The sequence below is a fragment of the Silene latifolia genome, chromosome X (assembly GCF_048544455.1).
Source record: "Silene latifolia isolate original U9 population chromosome X, ASM4854445v1, whole genome shotgun sequence".
Classification (NCBI taxonomy): Eukaryota; Viridiplantae; Streptophyta; class Magnoliopsida; order Caryophyllales; family Caryophyllaceae; genus Silene; species Silene latifolia.
In genome coordinates this window covers 295,126,051-295,147,238 of record NC_133537.1, presented here as the reverse complement: position 1 = coordinate 295,147,238, position 21,188 = coordinate 295,126,051, and the positions used below count along the sequence as shown (strand labels likewise).

Below are 21,188 nucleotides of genomic sequence, written 5' to 3'. Positions count from 1 at the left end.
TATACAGAAATTTTTAATAAAGGAAAATTCAATTGCAACGAACGTATATACCAGCAAAATCAAAAATGTGTAGTTAATTAAATACAGAATATATGCACAAAGAAACAGAACGAACACGCAAACCAGTACACCAAACCCGTAATCCGTATCTTATAAAAGCAAGTTAAATTAAATACCTTTGTCCCTTTGGATATACTCATCATCAGTATTGTATTGGTGTTCATCCTCCTCTAATTAACTAAACACGCAAACCAGTACATGTCCATGTTTAATAACTACAGTGCAAACTCAACACAAATATCTCAAATTAAGCATATAAATATCAAGCTATATCAATATCTTCGTCGACCTCTTCATCACGATCAATATCACTAAAATCTTCATCGTCATCAGAGCTTTCATCAATGCTATCATTTTCAGCTTCTATGTCATTTAATTCCTTAGGTTGATTTTGGTTCGTTGAATCAACAATGGTATCTTCCATGTCATCTCTTATAAGTTCTGATGTTGCATCAATATAATCAACACTTAGTGTAGCTAAAAACTCATCATGTGAAGATCCTGGATGACTTTGTTGCCAAGCGCCCCCATCATTTTCACACTGCTCTTTTTCTAGAATATCATAGTGGTGTCGCGGATGAGTCTTGATAACCATAAGCCAATTTGGGTCAATCCCATCTTTAACGTAAAAAACTTGTTCGGCTTGGGACATAAGCACGAAAGGCTCCGTTGTATTTAACCTCTTTTTAGCATTAACGCTAACAAAACCAAATTTGTCAACCTTGAAACCTCTACCTGGACTATGAACATCCCACCAATCACAGCGAAACAATACAACACGCTTTCCATCCAAATATTGTAGACAAATTATATCTGTCAGAACTCCATAATAATCATGTCCAACCCCCTTTACCATTACTCCACTATTTTGATTTCTCCTCTTTGTTTCAACATCTCTTGTATGAAATCTAAAACCATTTGCTAAAAAACCGTTGAAATACTGAACACCTTTGAAAGGACCAAACGACAAAGTTTTTAAATCTTGAAGCACTTGACCATCTTCTTCCTCGGATAAGCGTGAGATCTAGTTACAATAAATCGTTTATTTATTAAAAACATACCGTTTAGCTGTTTAAAGAAAAAATAATTAAACTAATACTGTTAATTCCAATTTTTTTTTAAAAAACATACCCGATCTTGGAACCATTTTGATAGACAATCGTCTAACAAGCCTTCTGTGTATTCACTAGTTAAACAATGAAGATTAAAGATAAGAATTTAGATAGTTGTTATAATTCTAAAATGAGCTAAACTTATTAAACGACCACATAATACCTTATATATGTTTCAGCTTCCTCACAATTCCTAAGCACATATTCATGAGCTTGTGTTACTTCAATATCAGTAAGCGACCGTGTTTTTGCTTTTCCTAAAGGCGAGTGATGTGACCATAATTGGCGCATATTTAGCCCCCGAATTACCCTTGTTTCCATGCTTTTTAGTGCTTATTTGGGTCATTTCTTATCTTTAGTTCTTTGTTTTGCATATTCTTTGAGATTTTGATCCCTTGGTAGGAAAGGAGTAAGAATCTTGCATTTTCATGGCAAATCAAGACTAAATTGATCAAATTCAATGACCAAGCATCAAGGAGAGACAAGATTAGAAGGCCTTTGTACATATCATAGTAGAAGAGCAATGTTGAGAAAGGATCCTTGAGTCCCCAAGGAAATCCCCAAGGAATTTATGAAGAAAAGGGAAGAAAAAGAAGAAGTATCACGCTGACTGACAATCCGAGCGGATTGTCAGCAATCCGCCCGTCCCGCCTATCCACAATCCGAGCGTCTCACTGAATCCGCTCGGATTCCCCTCAACAATCCGCCCGATTCCCCGAGAATCCGCTCGGATTCCATCGACCAAATCCGGCCGTCCCGACCCTAATCCGCCTCCGGATTCCTTCACAAGCGGGTTGTCTTCTTCTTCAAGCTACGAAAAGAGAAGCCCTTCTCTCCAAAAATACCGGCTTCTCCTTGCTCTACTTAAAAGTGTAATTACTAGTTTAGCCCTTAGTTAACCCTAATGCATCCTCCCTAATTTTCACTATAAATACCCCATTAGTCTAATTAGAGGAGCATGTTCTTCTTATCAATAATTAGTGTAGTTAATATCAATCAAATCTCTCTTCAATATTGTAATCAAGTATTAATCAAGTTTTAATCCAAGTTTTGGTTCTTTAATCTCTCTTTTGTTCATCCTTTATTTTGGGTAATTGAAGATTATTTGGGTTATTATTGGGAGATTGACAACCTCTCAATCTAGCATTCAAGTACTTCTATTATTCTTGCTTTATTATTGGAATCATTAGTAGGTATAATCTCTTAATCCCTTTTTAATTATTGTTAATTACTTTCATTTATTCATCATGTTTCATATTGTTGGTATGATTGACAACCTTACTAGCATGATCAACATGATAATGAGTGAGTAGTCTCTTAGCTAGGGTTAATGGGTGATTAGGGGAAACCAACATGGGGAATGATTCATGCTTAAATTAATATGCTTTCATATCTTATTTGCTTGCTTGTTTTGATCTCAACTCATGCACATGTTATATTTGATGAAATGCTAAGCCTATGAATCCTTGCATTTACTATCATCTCCTATCTTTTCAATGAGACTTGTAAGACATAACCCAACTCGAGTCTCATTAGACCATGCATGTTGTTGAGTAGGGAAGATTAAGTCGACTTGTAGGTGTTGTACAATCTAATCGATTCGGCTCCGGGACCCAAACTTTCCTAGGATTGTAAGATATAACCCAACTCAATCCATCACAACAATAATTGCTTGCTTATAATTTGAGAACATGTTTGTATGATCATATCCCATGATTCCCCTATGATCCCATGACACCCTAGTGCCTTTAATCAATTGTTTACACCCCTTTAATTCATCTTGCTTGTTTATTTTCATTGTTATTCTAGTTTAGTAACCTTCTACATCAACCCAATTTGTGACACCCCTTAGACACCACTAGTTACAATAGAAATCTCATTTCAACTCCCGTCCCTTGGGATCCGACCTTTACTTGCCTCTTTACTAATTGTAGAGTTGCTTGTTAAGCTATAAATTGTGTTTTGATTCGACCGTGACCAACGACCACATCTATTTATTTGTGAATACAAAACGGACCGATCAAAAATGGCGCCGTTGTCGGGGACGGTGTTTGTTTGATTTAGATTTCCTTTTTGTTATTAGTTGTGTCTTTCTTCGCCTTGAGGAAATAAAAATCTTCAAGGTTTGTTCTAATTGTTTTTGAGTTGTTTGATATTTTGCATGTCTAGAAGGTTACAAAGTGATTTGTTACCTTTTGACCGTGAAATCGAAAGAACCTTGACGAACAATAGGAGACTTGTTAGGAGGAATTTGAGAGGTGTTGGTGAAGTTGTTCAACCCACTAGTGAGTTTGTCAATCCTTTCGCAATAGAAGGAGAAGAAAACCCATTACACAATACCCTACAAAATCCACCTACAATGCCAAAATTCTCGTCACACTCCGTACCCACCGAGGAGAACCTACCAAATGGTACTCCTACACCGCAACATCTCACCGGAAATTTTATTGCCAAGTCCGCCTTCATCCAACTAGTTGAGAGGAGCCAATTCGGGGGAATGCCTAGTGAGGACCCTCATTCTCATATGGAAACCTTTTGCGATTATTGTGATGCTATCTCTCAAACGGGCGTGACTCAAGACCAAATAAGATGGGTCTTATTTCCTTTTTCCTTAATCGGCACCGCAAAGCAATGGTTGAAGGGCCTTGATAAGGCCACCCTTGGAATAGATTCTTGGAAGAAGTTGGCTCTAGCTTTCTACAAAAATTCTACCCACCGTAAAAGACCAACATGCTAAGAGCTCAAATTACGGGTTTTAAGCAAAGGGATGAAGAGTCTTTGTATGAAGCTTGGGAGCGGTTCAAAGGTATTTGTCGCTCATGTCCTCACCATGGACTTAGCGAATGGTTTTTAGTGCAATAATTTTGGAATGGTTTATATGAAGATTCTAAGAACATTCTCAATATGGGATCAAATGGAATGTTCACCGAAGTTGATGACAATCAAACATGGAACAAGATTGAGGAAATGGCGGTCCATAATTCACAATATAGTAGACCTCGCAAGGCTACTAGAGGAGGAAAGCATGAAGTGGACTCCGTTACTCAATTGGGTGCTCAACTTAGTGCTCACATTGACACAATCAACTTGAAGTTTGAACAAGCTATGGCTAGACTTGAGGAAAACTCAAAATCATCGAAGCATCATGTCAATGCCATGACGGCATCCTCATCAATCCCAAGTGGGATATGTGAGAATTGTGGAACTTTGGGTCATGACCCAAGTGAGTGTAGGGGAACAACCGAACAAGTTAATGCTTTCCAAGCTTACAAAAGTGGTACCCCTTATTCAAATTTTTACAATGAAAACACCAAGTTCCATCCAAATCTCTCATACAAAAGCCAAAATGTTCAAAACCCTCAAACAACATACACTCCACCACCCATGAGAAACCAAAATCAAAGACCCTTTTACAATCAAAACCAAGGTTACCAAAATCAAAATCCATACAATCACCAAAATGACCAAGGCTTTGATGTCCAAAAAGCGGTCCTCCAAATGCAAAAGAATCAACAAGAATTTTTCACCCAAATGCAAAAAGATAGCCAAGCAAAAGAAACCACCATCAACAACATTCTAGCTCACACCAAGATGTTGGAAACACAATTGACTCAACTAGCATCTTCAAGCTCACAAAGACAAAAGGGGCAATTACCACCTCAAAGTAATCCTCCTAGACATGAAACGGTTAGTGCCATTCACTTGAGAAGTAGTACAAGGTATGAAGCACCGAAGAAGCAAGTTGAGGATGAAGTTGTGGAAGCTAGTGAAAAGGAAGAAATTGTGCAAAACTCCAAAGATGGAGAATCATCAAAAGAAGAAAGTTCAAAGAAAAATGAAGACAAGGCCAAAGAGAAAAAGCCCATTGTGATTAGACTTCCTTTTCCAAGTCGTCAAGCCAAGCCCAAATTTGATGATCAACTTGGAAAGTTCATGGAAATTGTGAAGAATTTAGAAGTCTCAATTCCTTTCACGGAATTAATCAACCACGTTCCGGCCTATGCAAAGTACATGAAAGATATCCTCACAAAGAAGAAGTCGATCCGGAAACTTGAGACTATCGCCTTCACTAAGGTGAGTAGTGCAATACTTCAAGGGAGTTCACCTCCAAAGTTAAAGGATCCGGGAAGCTTCTCAATACCGTGTACCATTGGCGACACGACGATCAACAAAGCCTTATGTGATCTAGGGGCTAGTGTGAGTGTCATGCCGTACTCGGTAAGTAAAAGGTTGGGAATGGGAGAGCTTAAATGCACCAACATCACACTTCAAATGGCCGATAGATCGACGAAGACACCATTAGGGATATGGGAAGATGTCCCCGTGCGAATTGGGAAGTTTTTCATCCCGGTGGACTTTGTCATTGTTGATATGGAGGAAGATTCCAACATTCCAATCATCCTAGGAAGACCTTTCCTACACACCGCCGGTGCGGTGATTGATGTGAAACATGGAGAGCTCACTCTAGAAGTGGGAGATGAAAGCATAACTTTTAATCTTGACAAGACCATGAGAGCTCCTCGTTTGCATGAGCCATGTTTCATGATTGATCATTATAGCCGAAAAGATGAAAGGAAGAGATCGGAACTCCAATGGAGGAAGAAAATTGAAGATGCTCCATTCAAAGAGCAAGTGAATTGTGACAAGGAGAGCTTGCAAGGCTCATCAAAATCAACCAAGGAAGAAGAGGATGGCCTCATTGGCCAAGAGAAGAAATTGGGAGAGTTGTCTCCATCTAAGCAATAGATTTTCAATGATTAACTCAATGAAGTTTGTGGTCTTTGGGACGACGAGTTTGAAGGGATTTTTAATCCCTACATTGGGCATGCCATCGATCATGATCAACAACAAGGGCCACGGTCTATTGAGGACCTCTACCATAATAATGAACAAGCTTTTGATTACTTTTTCAAGGTGTTGAGCAACATCAACAACACCTTGAACATGCCCCCTTGACATCTCATCGAGAATGAGAGTTTGGTGGAGTCCTCCCTAAACCACCACTTGTAAATATTTCTAACTCCCTAACTTACATTTCAATTCTTGTATTGCATTTTTGTCATTTTTGGATTTTTTTATTTACTTTGATCAAAATAATTGTCATGTAAGAGAGAAGTGAGGGAGGGACTAACAACTTCGATTGATGTGAAGTGCTTTACCTTAGTGTGGGGATGGGAATTACCTAGGCTATCCATGACTTAGTAATGCCCCCACAATGAAGAACACAAGCCTTGAAGAAGAATGGAAGAATGGTAAAGGGAAATGCATTGTGCACGAATGAAATGAATCCGGGTACAAAGGACCAGAATCCGAGCGGATTCCCAAAAATCTGCCCGTCTTATGCAATCCGAGCGTCCTTCACAAAAGACGCCCGTCCTGAACTGAGCTGAATTTTGAAATTTTCCTGACTGTTAAAGAATCCGAGCGGATTCCAAAAAATCCGCCCGTCTTGAAGAATCCGTCCGTCTTGTAAAAAAGACGCCCGTCTTTGCAGCCGAGGAAAACAAGCAAAAATCTCTGGACTGAAATCCGTCCGTCTTTGAAGAAATCCGCCCGTCCCGTGTTCAGCAAAGCCGAGCGGATTGTACCAAATCCGCCCGTCTTTAGGCGAGCTTTCGCAAAGATTGAAGAAGCAGAATCCGCACGGATTGTACATAATCCGCACGGATTGCCCCTGCAGTTTCGAAAATTTCGGCCCCTTTATAACCCCTCCCACCTTCATTCATTCACTCATTCATTCATAAACACTACCCACAACATCAAAACCCTCATCCTCTCCATCATAAAAACAAAAACCCTCAACAACATTCAACAAAAACAAATCAAACCACCCTTCCAACAACAAATTAATCACCCCATCTTCAACAAAAATCAAAACCAAGAACAAAATCTTCAACCTTTGAGTCGATTTTTGTTTTCATAAAGGCAAAGCCTTTCACCTTCAAATCGATTTGGGCATCCTACATATTGAAGATTTTTCATTCTTTTCTTGGTTAAGCTCATCAATGGCAAGGACTAAGGGTGCAACAAAGGCAACCAAGGCACCAAAGGCTAAGGCACTCTCACAAAGGCAAAAGGCTCTTCAAACAAAGAAAGCTTTGGCTATGGTGGTGGCAACACCAAACTTGGAAGTACAACAACAACAACAACCTTCTATGGGACCATCAACATCCTCTACTCCGGTAATTAATCAACTTTTGCATTATCCGGAGGTAACTTTTATTTCCGATACCCATAGAAATACCTTTGTCAAGTTTGCTATGAAATCTATCCAATCCACCAAATTCATATGTAAAGATGCCTTGGAAAAATTGGGTGTTCTTGAACAAACAAAAGCCTTTTTCAAAGCCATGGGGTTGGAGAAATTGTTTGAAACAAAGGAATTGACATACCCCCCCCTTGTCTTGGAATTTTTAAGTTATTTGAAAGTCACCAAAGTTGAGAATAGGGAAAATATCGAGTTTTGTCTAGCTAATGTTAGTAGACGCATTACCTTTAAGGAATTGGGTGAAATTTTGGGTCTTAGTGATGAGGAAAGTTATTTCAAGAGTTATGGAAAGTATGACCCCGAACCTCTTTGGGAGGCAATCTCCGGGAAGAAATTTGAGGATTTTCATGCATGTCGTGCTCTTTTGGTCCATCATCCGGGCATAAGAGTATGGCACAAGGTTGTGGGAAATACCATAATTGCTAGGAAAGACACCAATCATTTCACAAGATTCGATTTTATTCTCCTTGAATCGGCTTTGAATATCGGAAGAATTCACACCAAGCCTTACAATTCTTTGAGGCTATTGGTTGATAGATGGCTTAATGTTGATAATGGGAAGAAGGGCACGACCGTTATTGTCAATGGCGGGCTAGTCACGGTCCTAGCTAAGCACTTTGATCCTAATTTCAATAAGGATAAGAAGTACAAAGCAAAGGAAGGTGGCCATCTTATTGATATGCACATTATGATTCACAAGTTCAAGTGGGTTGCCCATAACCCCCTTGACACTAAATATGGATGGCTAACTAGTGAAGCTAGATCGTTCACCTTGCCCTCGAAGATTTGTCGCCTAAGTGTCCACCGGACCAATTATCTACTTCCCCTTTCCGAAGAAGCCGAGTATATCATTCAACAACAAAAGGGTGATCTTGAAACCCCCTCCTCTTCCATTATCATACCACCTTACCCCTTTGAGTATGAAGAGTTCAAGCCGGAAGGAATTGAAATTGGGAAAGACTTTGTGACTCTTCTTATGCAAGAAATGCACAAGCAAGCCCATGAAGATCGGAAAAATGCGTATTTGGCTCAATATCCACCCCTCCTACATCTAGCTAGGCAAGGACTCCTTGATCCATCTTGTCCTTTGCCTAGTTGGGTGGATAGAGAAGTCTTATTTCCGGGTGCATCTAGGGACGTGGTGGGAGATAATGAGGTTGTTGGAAATGATGAAGAAGTTGATGATAATATTGAGGAAGAAGCAATGGAAGGAGAAAGAAGTGGTGAAGATGATGATGAGCAAGATGAGGAAGAAAGTGACAAGGAAAGTGGCAATGTGACCACTTCTCATGAGGGAAGTGGTGATGATGATAGCATGATGGAAGACTAGCAAGCCTTGGAGACTCCTACACTCCCATGGTTTGTCTATATCTCTTTGTATTCTATTTCATTTTGATCATTGTTGGTTTAGTCCTAGCAACATCAAAGGACTCACACCTCGGTACCATTGAGGTGTTCTTATTGTTCCCATTTGTAAAATCCAAAATGACAAACTAGTTTCATGCATAGCATAGTGTGTGCATGAACCATACCATCCTTGGACATTAGCAATAGTGTCTCACTCGGTTTGGGGAAGTTAATGCATACACAACGGGAGGTAATCTAAATTATCCTCTCCGTCATAACAAAAACCATGCATCATGTAATGTAGCTTAGTATAGAATTGCATTTAGTATAGAAATCATGCATCATCTTTGCATAATTTCCATCATTTTGGCCATTGAGGACAATGCCCATATTAGTGTGGGGATGGGAATTCTAACATTTAACTCTTATTCAAAAACCCATATATATTGTCTTGTATATATTGTGTTTGTTTTATCCTTTTTCACATTGATTGACTACGCCACATCCGAGACATGAGGATATTGAAGACCGCATGGTATGATCTTTCCAATCTCCTTTTTCCTCTTTATGTTAATGACTATGTGGCTTTATTTTGATTGATGCGGTAAAAATAATGTGAAATTAGGATTGCATTTAGTTTATTTGGCATATTAGTTGGTAGAGTCATTTGCATTAGGATGTATATATGTTAGTTGCATCATGGCATGTAGTTTGCATGGTTAGAAAAATTTTGCGAAACCGTCTATTTGGGAAGCTTGACAAGTGTATATAGGCCCTAGTAGATGCCTTTTGTTCTTAAGACTTTGCTTGTTAGAATACTTGTAAAACACCCTAGGATGTGTCATGCTAGTATCCGTTGACCCATGGATTAAGGCCTAGTCAAGAGTACCTTGTGGTGTGATAACTCCTTGGCTACCGTTTATTCCAAGGTGACCCTTGAAACCATGCATTCATCCATCATCCATGTTCTACCACATTTTTGTCATCAAAGGGAATGGGCACAAAAAGAAATCAATTTGAGTTCAATGAAATGAAAAGTGAAAGAAAGTTTGCAAAAATGCATCAAAAGAAAAGAGGAGCAAAAAAATAGAACTCCTAAGCTTCAAATACAAGGCACCCTCGTTACTAATTGGGGTGACTTTGAAAATGTTCAAAAAGAAATGCAAAAAGTTGTCAAGTATTGAAATGCCAAAAATCAAAAAGAAATGGCAAGAAAGTGTTCTCAAATGTCAAAAGCCACAAGAAATTGGGGGGAAAACAAAAACAAAAGCAAACTCCCAAAGTGAAACTTAAATATCTATTGATCCCTTTATCCATCATATCCATTTTTGTGCATGGTAGAGAGGGGACGACCCTTCTTCTTGTCTAGGCAAGAGGGGGAATTCCGCGATCCTCCAGTGTTTCTAACGCCATAAGGAGTCTACTCTTGACAAAAGCATTTAACGATTGAGGACAAAGGTACCCTAGCTTGACACATTTTGGAGGTGATTTATTGGTATCCTTCTAGGCTTAGTAGTTTGAACAAATTGCATCTATGAAGGATTGTGTACCCTTGAATTGCTTCCCTTGTAGATAATTTCCGCCACTCGATGAGGGAGTGGCTATTCTTTTTGTAGATGCATCCATTATGTGTTTTTGTGTGCCTAATGTTTGGATGTGTCGCCATTTTGGCAAGACCCACCTTGCCTTGCAAGAAGACATCCTACCTCATGGTTGTCTTGTTGTGAGTTGAAGGGGCGGAGTGAGCCCGCTAATTGTCTCATATCGGCTATATTATTAGGATAGGTTAGTATTGGTCCTAGTCTTTGTCACCTCTTTACTCGGGACGAGCAAAGGTTCGGTTTGGGGATATTTGATGTGACCATAATTGGCGCATATTTAGCCCCCGAATTACCCTTGTTTCCATGCTTTTTAGTGCTTATTTGGGTCATTTCTTATCTTTAGTTCTTTGTTTTGCATATTCTTTGAGATTTTGATCCCTTGGTAGGAAAGGAGTAAGAATCTTGCATTTTCATGGCAAATCAAGACTAAATTGATCAAATTCAATGACCAAGCATCAAGGAGAGACACGATTAGAAGGCCTTTGTACATATCATAGTAGAAGAGCAATGTTGAGAAAGGATCCTTGAGTCCCCAAGGAAATCCCCAAGGAATTTATGAAGAAAAGGGAAGAAAAAGAAGAAGTATCACGACTGATCGACAATCCGAGCGGATTGTCAGCAATCCGCCCGTCCCGCCTATCCACAATCCGAGCGTCCCCATCCTGAATCCGCTCGGATTCCCCCTCAACAATCCGCCCGGATTCCCTAGAATCCGCTCGGATTCCATCGACCAAATCCGGCCGTCCGACCCTAATCCGCCCGATTCCTTCACAACTGGGTTGTCTTCTTCAAGCTACGAAAAGAGAAGCCCTTCTCTCCAAAAATACCGGCTTCTCCTTGCTCTACTTAAAAGTGTAATTACTAGTTTAGCCCTTAGTTAACCCTAATGCATCCTCCCTAATTTTCACTATAAATACCCCATTAGTCTAATTAGAGGAGCATGTTCTTCTTATCAATAATTAGTGTAGTTAATATCAATCAAATCTCTCTTCAATATTGTAATCAAGTATTAATCAAGTTTTAATCCAAGTTTTGGTTCTTTAATCTCTCTTTTGTTCATCCTTTATTTTGGGTAATTGAAGATTATTTGGGTTATTATTGGGAGATTGACAACCTCTCAATCTAGCATTCAAGTACTTCTATTATTCTTGCTTTATTATTGGAATCATTAGTAGGTATAATCTCTTAATGCCTTTTTAATTATTGTTAATTACTTTCATTTATTCATCATGTTTCATATTGTTGGTATGATTGACAACCTTGCTAGCTGATCCGGACGATGTCGTCACTCATCCAATCAAACACATTTATAATACTCAACATACAACTAGTTAGCGGTAAGTCGAGGTCGATCCATGGGACGGTGTGCTTTGGGTTCTAAGTCTATCTATCTCAATTTATGCTAGTGTCACAATTGTTTTGGGTTTGTAGTTGTGTCTATACTAATGCAAACAATAAGGTAAAACAAGCAATAAAAGGAAAGGTGTAAACAAATGATTAAAAGTGCTAGGATATCATGGGGTCATAGGGGATTCATGGTTTTGATCATACAAACATGTTTACAAAGTTGCAAGCAATTAATGTTGTGGAGGAACCGAGTTGGTTTATGTCTTACGGTTCATAGGAAGAGTTGGGTCCCGGAGCCGAATCGATTAGATTGTACAACACCTACAAGTCGACTTACTTTCCTCCTATTCAACTTCTATGCATGGTCTAACAAGACTCGAGTTGGGTTATATCTTACAAGTCAAGTTGAGTAGATAAGAGATGGTAAAAATGCAAGGATTCATAGGCTTGGCATTTCATGAAACATAACATGTGCATAAAGTTGACATCACAACAAGCAAGCAATTTAATCATGTGAACATATTAGATTAAGCATGAATCAATCCCATGTTGGTTTCCCCTAATTACCCATTAATCCTAGCTAAAGAAACTACTCACTCATTATCATGGGAAACATGTCATTAATGGTGTCAATCATCACAACAAGTATAAACATGATAATAGAATAAAGAAATGAACAATAAAGATTAAAGAGTAAAGGAATTATACCAACTTAAGATGATCCAAATAATAAAGCAAGAATAATAGAAGAAACTTCATTGATTGATGGAAGGTTGTCAATCTCCCAATAATAACCCAATAATCTTCAATTACCCAATAATAAACTTGAATAATAAACTTGAACAATAATTATGGAAAGATTAATGTGTAATTTGTGGAAAGATTAAAGAGTAATCTATTCTAATCTACTCCTAATCTAATCTAAGGAAGGATTTTTCTAGCTAAGAGAGCCCCCCTAAAACTTGATGATTTGATTATTACAAATGGGGTATTTATAGTGGAAATTAGGTGGATGCATTAGGGTTAACTAAGGGCTAAACTAGTAATTACACTTTTGAGTTTAGAGCAAGGAGGAGCCGGTATTTTTCGGAGGAAGGGAGTCTTTCACGGAGCTTGAAGAACACGAAAACCGCTGGGCTGGAATCCGGGCGGATTAAGGTCGGGACGGGCGGATTCTAACGATGGAATCCGAGCGGATTATGGAGAATCCGGGCGGATTTAGGTAGGGGAATCCGGGCGGATTGTGGCAGGGGAATCCGGGCGGATTGTAGGGAATCCGGGCGGATTCTCTTCCAGCGAAATTTCTTGTTTTTCCCAGCCAGAAGACGGGCGGATTGGGGACAATCCGGGCAGATTAGGGAAGACGAGCGTCTTCTTCTCGGGACGCGCGGATTCCTGTACAGCTTCTTTGTTTGAGCTCGGATTGTAAAACGGACGTCATTTTCTTATCCGGACTCCTATTGGAGTGATTCAAAAGCCTAGATCGCTTGTTTTTTCGACGCCGTTCCATCTAGCATATTTTCAGAGCCAAAGGAGCAACCCTTGGTTTGCGTTCCGAGCAATTTTCTTCATGAATGGCTTCCTTGCTTTTCCTCCTTGCTTTAAACCTTATGACCCTTCTATATACTCTTTATTCCTACATCATTGGTCATCATTCTTGCCTCCTCTTCATACTAGTCCATCTAATATCATCAATAAGCTTCCAAATATGCACGAAAGACGGGAATTTCCGCCTTATTATCTCCTTTTCTACAAAACATATGAAATTCGATAGAAAAGCAAATAGGAAGGTTTTGACGGATAAAATGGCCATAGAATGTTATAATAGTATGCAAAATAGGCTCAATTAGGGGACTAAATGTGCGCAAATAATGTTCACATCAAATATCCCCAAACCGAACCTTTACTCGTCCCGAGTAAAGAGGTGACTAAAACTAGACCTTTATTTAAACTAACCTAATAACATAACCGATATGAGACAATTAGCGGGTCTCACTCCGCCCCTTCAACTCACAACAAGACAACGATGAGGTAGGATGCCTTCTTGCAAGGCAAGGTGGGTCTTGCCAAAATGGCGACACATCCAATCATTAAGCACACAAAATCAAGTAATGGATGCATCTACAAAAGAATAGCCACTTTCCTCATCTAAGTGGCGGAAATTATCTACAAGGGAAGCAATTCAAGGGTATACACTCCTTCATAGATGCAATTTCTTCAAACTACTAAGCCTAGAAGGATACCAATAAATCACCTCCAAGTTGTGTCAAGCTAGGGTACCTTTGTCCTCAATCGTTAAATGCTTTTGTCAAGAATAGACTCTCTATGGTGTTAGAAACACTGGAGGATCGCGGAATTCCCCCTCTTGCCTAGGCAAGAAGAAGGGTCGTCCCCTCTCTACCATGAACAAAAATGGATACGATGGATAAAGGGATCAATAGATATTTGAGTTTCATTTTGGGAGTTTGCTTTCATTGTTGTTTTTCCCCCCAATTTCTTGTGGCATTTGACATTTGAGAACACTTTCTTTGCCATTTCTTTTGATTTTTGGCTTTTCAACACTTGACAACTTTCAACTTTTCTTTGCATTTCTTTTGAACATTTTCAAAGTCACCCCATATGTAGGGAGGGTGCCTTATTTTTGAAGCTTTAGGAGTCTATTTTTGCTCCTCTTTTCTTTTGATGCATTTTGCAAACTTTCTTTCACTTTTCATTTCATTGAATCAAATTGATTTCTTTTTGTGCCCATTCCCTTTGATGACAAAAATGTGGTAGAACATGGATGATGGTTGTATGCATGGTTTCAAGGGTCACCTTGGAATAAACGGTAGCCAAGGAGTTATCACACCACAAGGTACTCTTGACTAGGCCTTAATCCATGGGTCAAAGGATACTAGCATGACACATCCTAGGGTGTTTTACAAGTATTCTAACAAGCAAAGTCTTAAGAATAAAAAGCATCTACTAGGGCCTATATACACTAGTCAAGCTTCCCAAGTAGACGGTTTCGCAAAATTTTTTCTAACATGCAAACTACATGCCATGATGCAACTAACATATATACATCCTAATGCAAATGATTCTACCAACTAATATGCCATATAAACTAAATGCAAGTCCTAAGTTCACATTGTTTTTACCGCATCAATCAAAATAAAGCCACGTAGTCATTAACATAAAGAGGAAAAAGGAGATTGGAAAGATCATACCATGCGGTCTTCAATATCCTCATGTCTCGGATGTGGCGTAGTCGATCAATGTGAAAAAGGATGGACAAACACAATATATACAAAACAATATGTACAAGACTACACTAAAAAGGAAATGAACTTGTTTTTGGATTTTTCAATTTTTCAAATTTTATGGTTTTTGTTTTTATGAAATTAAAAGACATATTTTTGTGATTTTTCGAAATTTTTCAATTTTTATGCATTTTTGGAATATAAATTCCCATCCCCCACTTTATTTTGGACATTGTCCTCAATGTACATGTAGGAGTAGGAAAAAAGGAAATACATGTTTTTGGTCTTTTGATTTTATGGAAATAAAGTACAAATGCAATGATATGATATGAATGAATGCATGCTCTAACTAAGTGCAATTCTATATTACATATATAACAAATGAATGCAATCTAAACTATACTATATGATGCATGATTTCTAGTAAACTATGGTCACTTATGATCAAACCTCCCCAAACCGATTTAAACACTATCTCTAGTGTAGAAATGAATAGGTTTGGCCATTAGTAACTATGCATGAATTCTAATCTATATGCAACTATCTACATGAATCAAGTGAGATATATACAATGCAAACTAATCTAAATGAACTAACTAATGCAAATGCAATATGAAATATAATACAAATGCAAGCTAAATGTATATGTAAATAACTAAATGCAAGTGGAAATGTAATGCAAAGTGAAAGGAAAGGATATCTTACAAATGGTGGTTTGAGGGAGGACTCCACCAAACTCCTTCCTTGTTGCCATGATTATTGATGTTGTCCATGTTGCTTAATGCTCTCAACAACCGGTCAAAGGCTTTTGAATGGGCTTCATGTAAGCATAAATAGGAGATTGGTGATGTCAAAACGTAGTTTACCCATCTTGTCTTGGAATAGAACTTGCCAAACACTCTCCCATTTGTTTTGCCCTTGGCACTTGTCTTCTTACAATGCTTCAAACCAACAAGCCCATGATTCTTGTCAATACAAGGTATGAAGTATTGCCCATATTCATCCGGAGGCTTCCACTCTTTACCATCTCTTTTAAATTCTATGATGATAGAGCATTGATTCATCAATCCTTCAATAGTAGAAGGAGAGTTCTCATTTCTTTGATGAGGGGATAGTTGAAGAATAAGATGTGGAGGAGTCAACTTCTCACCATTGAGGTCATTCATGCTTTCATTGTCTTCACTTTCTTCTTGACCCTTCTTAGAACTTGAACCATTTCCAAAGAAAAGAGCTTCAATTTCTTCCAAACTATGATCAAAGATGCCAACATCATAGTTTTCCTCTTCACCTCTCAATTCCCCAAAGATTGCAAGTTCAAATTCATCAACCTCTTCTTTCAAAGTTTTACCCCCACTCCCATAAGTGTCAAGGGAACACACTTCCTCTACATGGGTCATAGAGGGAAATTGTGGTGGGAGGTCTTCCTCATCATCATCATAAGTGTCCCAAATTGGAGAAGCAAGGCTAGTGTGGGAGCTAGATACATGAGGCAATTTAGACAAAGTGCTTGTCTCATAATTGGCCTCTAATTCATATTCACCATTGCTCTCCTCTCCAACTTCATCATGCTTCAATTCATCATCCACTCTTGGTCCATAATCAATCAAGCACTCCCCTTTCTCAAAAGTAACATCTTCATATTCACATCTATCATGAATGTTTGTAAAGTTGGGTACAAGTTGGAATATGGGGTGTTCAATACTTATGAATTTAGGAGGTGGTGGGGGATTCACAAGAGTAGCTTCATAATGCCATCCAAATTCTTCTTCACCTTCATTATCTTCCCCTTCTTCTTCATTTAGCATTTGGGTGGCTTCCATTTGGGCAATTTGATTTGCCAACTTCTCACCATTAGTAACAATGTTTTTGAGAACATTGTCCCTAGCTTGGCTCTCTTCTAGCATTTGCATGAAGAGATTTTGTTGGTCCCTTAACATTTGGAGAACCACACTTTGCATGTCAAGATGCTCATTCTCTTGTTGTGGGTACATGGGAATTTGGTGGTATGGGTGTTCATTGTAGGATGACATTTGGCATTGATTGTAAAGTGGGTTTTGAGTGGGTGGTTGTTGTGGATGTTGGATGTGGGGGCTTTGGTAAGAAAAGTTGGGGTAGTGGTTAGGATTTTCATTGTATGAGGTGTAAGGTAGGTTTGTGTTGACTTGCTCCTCAAACTCCCCATACCCATAATCATACTCAAAAGATCCACCACATACTCCATATGTCAAGTCTTGAGTCATCATCATAGCCAAGATAAAGATACAACTACAAACATGGAAAGTACAAGAAAACGGTAAAAACGATCTTTGAGGAACAAGTTCCTCAAGGTGAGAGCAAAATCAAAAAAGACAAACAAGTAAGAACTTAATCACATAGCACCGTCCCCTAAGACGGCGCCATTTTGATCCGGACGATGTCGTCACTCATCCAATCAAACACATTTATAATACTCAACATACAACTAGTTAGCGGTAAGTCGAGGTCGATCCATGGGACGGTGTGCTTTGGGTTCTAAGTCTATCTATCTCAATTTATGCTAGTGTCACAATTGGTTTGGGTTTGTAGTTGTGTCTATACTAATGCAAACAATAAGGTAAAACAAGCAATAAAAGGAAAGGTGTAAACAAATGATTAAAAGTGCTAGGATATCATGGGGTCATAGGGGATTCATGGTTTTGATCATACAAACATGTTTACAAAGTTGCAAGCAATTAATGTTGTGGAGGAACCGAGTTGGTTTATGTCTTACGGTTCATAGGAAGAGTTGGGTCCCGGAGCCGAATCGATTAGATTGTACAACACCTACAAGTCGACTTACTTTCCTCCTATTCAACTTCTATGCATGGTCTAACAAGACTCGAGTTGGGTTATATCTTACAAGTCAAGTTGAGTAGATAAGAGATGGTAAAAATGCAAGGATTCATAGGCTTGGCATTTCATCAAACATAACATGTGCATAAAGTTGACATCACAACAAGCAAGCAATTTAATCATGTGAACATATTAGATTAAGCATGAATCAATCCCATGTTGGTTTCCCTAATTACCCATTAATCCTAGCTAAAGAAACTACTCACTCATTATCATGGGTAACATGTCATTAATGGTGTCAATCATCACAACAAGTATAAACATGATAATAGAATAAAGAAATGAACAATAAAGATTAAAGAGTAAAGGAATTATACCAACTTAAGATGATCCAAATAATAAAGCAAGAATAATAGAAGAAACTTGATTGATTGATGGAAGGTTGTCAATCTCCCAATAATAACCCAATAATCTTCAATTACCCAATAATAAACTTGAATAATAAACTTGAACAATAATTATGGAAAGATTAATGTGTAATTTGTGGAAAGATTAAAGAGTAATCTATTCTAATCTACTCCTAATCTAATCTAAGGAAGGATTTTTCTAGCTAAGAGAGCCCCCCTAAAACTTGATGATTTGATTATTACAAATGGGGTATTTATAGTGGAAATTAGGTGGATGCATTAGGGTTAACTAAGGGCTAAACTAGTAATTACACTTTTGAGTTTAGAGCAAGGAGGAGCCGGTATTTTTCGGAGGAAGGGAGTCTTTCACGGAGCTTGAAGAACACAAAAACCGCTGGGCTGGAATCCGGGCGGATTAAGGTCGGGACGGGCGGATTCTAACGATGGAATCCGAGCGGATTATGGAGAATCCGGGCGGATTTAGGTAGGGGAATCCGGGCGGATTGTGGCAGGGGAATCCGGGCGGATTGTAGGGAATCCGGGCGGATTTTCTTCCAGCGAAATTTCTTGTTTTTCCCAGCCAGAAGACGGGCGGATTGGGGACAATCCGGGCAGATTAGGGAAGACGAGCGTCTTCTTCTCGGGACGCGCGGATTCCCCGTACAGCTTCTTTGTTTGAGCTCGGATTGTAAAACGGACGTCATTTTCTTATCCGGACTCCTATTGGAGTGATTCAAAAGCCTAGATCGCTTGTTTTTTCGACGCCGTTCCATCTAGCATATTTTCAGAGCCAAAGGAGCAACCTTTGGTTTGCGTTCCGAGCAATTTTCTTCATGAATGGCTTCCTTGCTTTTCCTCCTTGCTTTAAACCTTATGACCCTTCTATATACTCTTTATTCCTACATCATTGGTCATCATTCTTGCCTCCTCTTCATACTAGTCCATCTAATATCATCAATAAGCTTCCAAATATGCACGAAAGACGGGAATTTCCGCCTTATTATCTCCTTTTCTACAAAACATATGAAATTCGATAGAAAAGCAAATAGGAAGGTTTTGACGGATAAAATGGCCATAGAATGTTATAATAGTATGCAAAATAGGCTCAATTAGGGGACTAAATGTGCGCAAATAATGTTCACATCACTAGCATGATCAACATGATAATGAGTGAGTAGTCTCTTAGCTAGGGTTAATGGGTGATTAGGGGAAACCAACATGGGGAATGATTCATGCTTAAATTAATATGCTTTCATATCTTATTTGCTTGCTTGTTTTGATCTCAACTCATGCACATGTTATATTTGATGAAATGCTAAGCCTATGAATCCTTGCATTTACTATCATCTCCTATCTTTTCAATGAGACTTGTAAGACATAACCCAACTCGAGTCTCATTAGACCATGCATGTTGTTGAGTAGGGAAGATTAAGTCGACTTGTAGGTGTTGTACAATCTAATCGATTCGGCTCCGGGACCCAAACTTTCCTAGGATTGTAAGATATAACCCAACTCAATCCATCACAACAATAATTGCTTGCTTATAATTTGAGAACATTTTTGTATGATCATATCCCATGATTCCCCTATGATCCCATGACACCCTAGTGTCTTTAATCAATTGTTTACACCCCTTTAATTCATCTTGCTTGTTTATTTTCATTGTTATTCTAGTTTAGTAACCTTCTACATCAACCCAATTTGTGACACCCCTTAGACACCACTAGTTACAATAGAAATCTCATTTCAACTCCCGTCCCTTTGGATCCGACCTTTACTTGCCTCTTTACTAATTGTAGAGTTGCTTGTTAAGCTATAAATTGTGTTTTGATTCGACCGTGACCAACGACCACATCTATTTATTTGTGAATACAAAACGGACCGATCAGCGAGCCTAAAGGTTTGAATATTGCTAAACCCTTATAATCATCAGTTTCCTTGTCTGCATTTCTTTCATTTTGGTTAAATTTTGTCTCAATTTCACTCAGGTACTTCGAACAAAAATTCATGCATTCCTCAATAATATATCCTTCTGCAATCGAACCCTCTGGTCTATTCCTATTACGTACGTAGCACTTAAACTTGCGTAGAAGCCTATACAATATTAGGAAGCATGTTAGTCTATAGCTAGTTATTATATTAAGATAAATTTAGTATATTAAGATAAATTTAGTACCTCTCTACTGGATACATCCAGCGATATTGCACAGGTCCAGCGATTTTTGCTTCCGCGGGAAGGTGGACACATAGATGCACCATAATATCAAAAAAAGAAGGAAGAAATATTTTTTCCATCTCACACAATGTAAGAATGATATTATCTTGAATGCGATCTAAGACCTCTAGGTTTAATGTTCTTGAACATAACTCCTTAAAAAATATGCTAATTTTAGCAACCACCTCATATACTTTAGGTTGTGACACTCCACGGATAGCAAACGGCAACAATTGCTCCAAAATTACATGACAATCATGAGATTTGAGCCCCCAAATCTTACGTTTGTCTAAATTTATGCATTTGGAGATGTTAGAAGAATACCCATCTGGAACTTTTAAGCCTTCCAAAAATTCAAACACCTTATCCTTCTGACTTTTAGATAACATATAAGGCGCTGGTGGGATATGCCATTTCCCATTTAGAAGTTTAGGAGCTAGATGTTTCATAATCTTCAAGGATTTCAAATCATGTCTTGCTTTTATGCTATCTTTGGTTTTTCCTTCAATGTCAAGTAACGTGCCAAGAATATTGTCACACACATTTTTTTCAATATGCATAACATCCAGATTATGGCGAAGCAATAAGCTACTCCAAAGATGGCAAGTCAAAAAATATGCTCTTCTTTTTCCAATTATCATCTCTCTTTGGGTGAGTAATGATTTTTCCAAATTTCATGTCTTTGAAATCATGAAGATAAGATAGAATTTCATGACCTGATAGTGGTGCTGGAGGGTCTCTTCTCTCGGGTTTGCCATTAAAAGTTTTACTATCCCTC

At 38.6% G+C, this 21,188-nt stretch overlaps 1 protein-coding gene and 1 non-coding gene across 2 annotated transcripts; both read right to left on the bottom strand.

Moving 5' to 3' along the window:
* Positions 1-256: 256 nt before the first annotated feature.
* Positions 257-20,533, bottom strand: LOC141621874 (uncharacterized). Its single transcript, XM_074438033.1, has 5 exons — positions 20,372-20,533; positions 20,078-20,289; positions 1,336-1,429; positions 1,192-1,246; positions 257-1,084 (listed from the first exon to the last, which is right to left on the bottom strand). The coding sequence occupies exons 1-5, from the start codon at positions 20,488-20,490 to the stop codon at positions 323-325; spliced, it is 1,242 nt and encodes a 413-aa protein (XP_074294134.1). The 5' UTR covers positions 20,491-20,533; the 3' UTR covers positions 257-322.
* LOC141624190 (small nucleolar RNA R71) lies at positions 3,903-4,009 on the bottom strand. The gene has a single exon (XR_012534001.1). It is a non-coding gene; the product is annotated as a small nucleolar RNA R71 (small nucleolar RNA).
* Positions 20,534-21,188: the final 655 nt, after the last annotated feature.

What these genes read in the sequence shown, in the direction of transcription:
- LOC141621874 (XM_074438033.1), bottom strand. Translation starts at nt 20,490, where the DNA reads ATGGAAAAAATATTTCTTCCTTCTTTTTTTGATATTATGGTGCATCTA. An exon ending in TGGATGTATCCAGTAGAGAG is followed by an intron (nt 20,290 to 20,371) that starts GTACTAAATTTA and finishes AATATTGTATAG; the next exon opens with GCTTCTACGCAAGTTTAAGT. An exon ending in ACCTTTAGGCTCGCTGATCG is followed by an intron (nt 1,430 to 20,077) that starts GTCCGTTTTGTA and finishes ACTCGCCTTTAG; the next exon opens with GAAAAGCAAAAACACGGTCG.